Source organism: Zeugodacus cucurbitae, chromosome 2 (genome assembly GCF_028554725.1).
Source record: "Zeugodacus cucurbitae isolate PBARC_wt_2022May chromosome 2, idZeuCucr1.2, whole genome shotgun sequence".
Classification (NCBI taxonomy): domain Eukaryota; kingdom Metazoa; phylum Arthropoda; class Insecta; order Diptera; family Tephritidae; genus Zeugodacus; species Zeugodacus cucurbitae.
Window position 1 is genome coordinate 22,992,451 of NC_071667.1, and position 4,997 is coordinate 22,997,447.

General features: G+C 38.3%; 1 protein-coding gene across 1 annotated transcript; it reads left to right on the top strand.

Annotated features, from left to right (window-relative positions):
• The first annotated feature begins 1,455 nt into the window (after positions 1-1,455).
• Orct_0 (organic cation transporter protein) lies at positions 1,456-3,923 on the top strand. Its single transcript, XM_011191291.3, has 5 exons — positions 1,456-1,930; positions 2,011-2,365; positions 2,430-2,573; positions 2,647-2,837; positions 2,927-3,923. Exons 1-5 carry the CDS (start codon positions 1,915-1,917, stop codon positions 3,706-3,708), a joined length of 1,488 nt encoding a protein of 495 aa, XP_011189593.1. The 5' UTR covers positions 1,456-1,914; the 3' UTR covers positions 3,709-3,923.
• The last annotated feature ends 1,074 nt before the right edge of the window (positions 3,924-4,997 follow it).

A 4,997-nucleotide genomic window follows, 5' to 3' on the forward strand; every position in this document is an offset into this window, starting at 1 on the left:
TGACCGAAACAAATCGGATCATAGTAATTTTTTCGGATGAGTACTTTTGAAGATCAAAATAGTTTTTTTTTGAAAATACCAAAGTAAAATTCACGACGCAATATCTTTAGATATGTTCTCACATAAGCACCCTTTATTAATACGCACTCAATGCGTTTATCCCCAATTTCGACCTTCGTTATGACCTTGCTTACGTAGTTACTACAAAGTGTATGTATAATGTCATAGCCACGAGTAGAAATATTCGTACAGATGTACATATATCATACTTCTTTAAGTACTTAAATACATATACATACATCTGAGGGTACAGTGGCTTTAATAATTACACGGACATAACTACCATGGGACGTGTTATTAACTTTTTAAAAAAGCACTGAGTAAAATATATATCTTTATAGCTATTATCTGATCAGTGAAACCTTGAAAAATCGACGCATAATTATTTCAAAGCATCTTATTTTGGTAGAAATCAATCCAGTTCCCAGCAAATACATTTGTTTTCCTTAGAAAGAATTGTCGCATTCTGCGCCATCTATCAAAACTCAGGATTGGGATGATGACTCGGAACACATCAAATTTCAATTGGACTTTCAATCGCACTTCTTCGTAACTCCGCATACAGCCTTTTAATGGAGCGTTACAAGTTTTGATTTATCAGACAGTGGTACTGTTCCAGACTTTGCGCCATAGAGATGAGACCTTGTGAGAATAACTTATGGATACAAAATCATGAAAATTAAGCTTCCTACGATGTAGTTACAACCGTAGTAGTTAACCGACTTTAACATTTTGTTATCAAAAGCGGTAGTATATTTACAGTTATCTCTAATGGGTCTCATTGGTCGAAAAATCATTGTATGCGGTGAGGACTTTGTACCAGTAGCGTCAATTGTCTGTGTGTCTTTATTATACAAAGTTGTCATCCGTATATATGATTGGCTTATAAACACTTATCTCTCGGAAGTGACTTAAGACAATACATATCGTTTAACTCAGCAAGAAAGTTACGTATAAAGTTGAATAAAGTCAGAGAATTGCAAACGGAAGACATTCTTAATGTTTATATAACCCACAACAATATGTGATTTGGGCCGATCGGGCTCGGGTCAAAATGAATTTCATGTTGTTTATTTCTTTATTGAAGTCACTGTATCTATCAATTTAATGTACATACTTAGCAGTCATACCTTTTTGTGAAACTTCGCTCATGCAACGCACAAAGCGCTTCCTGCCACAGCTATACAAATCTACCCTTAAAAAAGGCGCGGGGTAAAAGCACAGTCGAAAGTGAACAAGCTGCGTAAGCAAAGCAATATACATACTCACACAAATATATATGCCACTTTACGAGACAAAAGCAAACTTATCGACAAACAAATGCGAAGCTCTCAACTTCTCGTCTGCTTGTGAATGAGTCCAGAGTATCGCTTAAATTACTTCGCATTCATATATAGAACTACTACATATATGTATGTATACCTATAATCTCATTCGTGGAGTAGCAATCGCATGCCAATGTGTCTATCCCTATGCGACCGGTAAGCGCAGACTACAGCCAACATTCGTGCGCAGCGCTGAGTCGGTGTCTACACGCGGTGCGGTAATCCAGACAAAAATAGTAATAAATGTTAAATATATTAAAATTATTTAATAATAACAAACATACAAACATACGGACTATAACACGCTGCCGCTTAATCTAATTTATGTGAGACGCAGATTTCGGTAGTAATTTTTTTATTTGCGACCGAACACAGCATTCGCGCAGACAGCAGCGAGCTGTGCGGTACCGCGTATGTGAGAATAACGGAACAATTTTACTAAATAAATTAGTGACAAAGGAAGTGTGTTGAAGAGAACGAGCTCTGAGCGAAGTCATCATCGACAGGATATCAGGACATCTCAATCAAAATGCAGCAACGCGCTGGTGAGTCTAAAAGGCAGACGCAGAAGCTCATACACGAAAAGAAATCGAAAGTTGATTGCTCAATATTTTCCATTTTACAGACAAGCCCACGCGTCCCGATCCGATCATCTCGATTTTGGGTAGTGATTTGGGCCCTTGGCAGCTCATTGTCTGCCTATGGATTTTTCTTTCGAAATTTCCCACTGGTTGGGTACAAATTTCGATGGTCTTCCTGCAGTCGCCAATTAAAAGCAGCTGCGCTGTGCCTGATAACAGCACTGATGTATGCTCGGTGGAGTGCAAAGCGGTGACTTATGACCGTAGCATCTTTCAAGAGAATATAATCAGCGAATGGAATTTGACCTGCGAACGCCAGTGGCTATCCAGTTTGGCGCAGAGTTTTGTTATGATTGGCATAATGCTGGGCAATATAATTTTTGGACTCTTCGCTGATAAGTGAGTACATAGTACATACATATGTGAGTCGACAGTTAATTGTATAAACTGCGCTTTGTTGTAGATGGGGTCGTCGTCCCATGTTCGTGAGTGCCTGTGTTATGCAACTAATTTTCGGTTGTCTTGTTTCGGCATCACCATGGTTTTGGCTTTTTGTGGTCTTTCGCTTTTTGGATGGTTTCGCCACAGGCGCTACAATGTCCACGGGGTGAGTAAAAAAACCAGCAAATGAATACGTGCAAAACCGTTACTCAAACGCGTAAATACACTCCATTCAACAGTTTCACAATTATCATGGAGATTGTGGGCAAAAGTAAACGTGAAATAATGGCTATACTCTATCAGATACCCTTCAATTTGGGTCATGCCACACTACCGCTATTCGCGTACTTTCTGCGTCACTGGCGTTGGTATCATCTTGCTTTCTCATCATTTTCGGTGTTATATCTGCTATTTTATTGGACAGTGCCAGGTATGTACTTGTATCACACGAACTCGTATAACCACTTCTACTTCTACTTCCACTTAACTAATTAAATTCGTTCATATTCGACATTTCAGAGTCGCCACGATGGCTCTTGACAACCGGTCGCACTGACCGCGCCATAAAAATACTTGAAGCCGGCTGCAAGCGCAACAATGTGCCCACCGAAAATGTACGCGCCGAACTTGAGGAGGCCGCACAAATCATTGCCGCTACACCGACTGCAAAGAAGGGCAACATCATCGATCTCTTCCGTCATCCGTATCTCTGTCAGAAAACCTTGGCGATGGCATTCAATTGGCTGGTTGTCTGCCTTGTCTACTACGGCGTCTCACAGCACATATCACACTTGAGCGGCGATATCTTTATGAATGTCGCCATAGGCGCTACGTTGGGTGTGCCGGGCACACTCATTTGCGTGCCGATGACCAAATATCTTGGACGCCGCATAACGCTCTTCCTCTCAAACGCACTAAGCGGCGTCGCTTTGATGACTTTGGCTTTTGCGCCATCGCTGAATAGCACCATGACTGTGGGAATGGCTACAATAGGTCTCTTTGGTGCATCAGTCACATTTCCGAATGTTTATCTCTACGGTGGTGAGCTGTTCCCGACAGTAGTGCGTAACTCGGGTGTCGGTTTGTGTTCGTTTGTCGGTCGTGTCGGCTCAATCATTGCGCCATTCATATCAGGCATGTCAACGCGTGGTCTGTGGATACCACCGGCTGTGTTTGGCGGCTTTTCGCTGGCAGCTGCTGCTTCGGTCTTCCTGATGCCGGAAACACGCGGTTTTCCGCTGCCCGAAACTATCGAGGACGGCGAGACATTCGGAAAAAGCAAGAAAGAGTCGAATTTGTAAATGAGTAGTGAATATTTGTTATTTATTGACTGTTATGAATTGTAATTATGTACATACTGCTCTGTATGTATTTTTGCATGTACAAACCGATCGATTAAGAACAAACTTTACGATATTATAGCTTATTATAGTGGAAATTATTGTAAATAAATAAAATGTATTATTTTTATGTATATAAAATAAAATTGACATATATTGATATATTACTACAGGAATAGATCCCTATAATATGATAATCAAGATATCTCCTTCAAGATAGTGTAAATGGTTAGACGTTGGTTAATTAACAACAATATAAGATATTTGGTCTTTAATAAATATTATACTCTCATTTTGTGGACATGAATGTTCCGTTTGTCTACGAATATCCATTTTTGCAGCCGAGAGTCTTTCTCACGAAACGAAGTATATCGTATCATCTCAGCATCACACATATCGTGTGTTGTTTGGACTTACATGCAACTCGATTATAATTACATCGAAACATTACAACTGTTCAAATAGTTCGTTTGGTTGGTTGAAATGGGAGGTCGCGAGAGTGCCGAACCGCAACCCCACTGTACTCCCATATTATATCTAATTAAGCAGCAATTAACTACTCAGTTGATTTGATAAATAGATCATTTAATAATTAATAGCTTTTTTATCACTAACGACCAAGTCTCTATTCATTTAGAATTAACTTAAAATTGTTTTTTTTTTTTTTCACAGCGTAACTGTTGTGGTAAAATAAACACGTGTATATATGTAAGTGTACATAACAGAAGTAAATGTTTACAAAACTTCTGAAGTTTGTTTATATTATATAATGCAATAACAGTAGTTAAGTGATAAAAATTATACACGCAGTAGCTACTGGTAAACTGAACAAGGTAAGTAGTGATGGATTTATAAAGTTAAAGCCTATATACATACATATATGTAAGTAAATCAGCTGGTATCTATTTAATTTAGTCATTCATTTAACTACATTCCAAATATTTCCTGAAATGCCTTAGGTCTGGCACATATTTGGTAATATTTCTTTTAGATTTGATTTTTTTACTGTTGGTATCTCTACTTTCTAATATGTTTAAGTTATATTTTACTGCTTTTCTTTCTTTTTTCTCTACGTTTTACCAAAATGATCTCCAAATAACACTGAAAAAGTGCAGTAATTTCTTAGAAACCCCTCGAAATTATTTAATTCCGATACCGAATAAATCCAAAACTAACATATTCTAATACTAATTCCGGTATATTGTTTTCGATTCACTAAATTAATTCAAACTTCTGAAGGAATTTTCCAT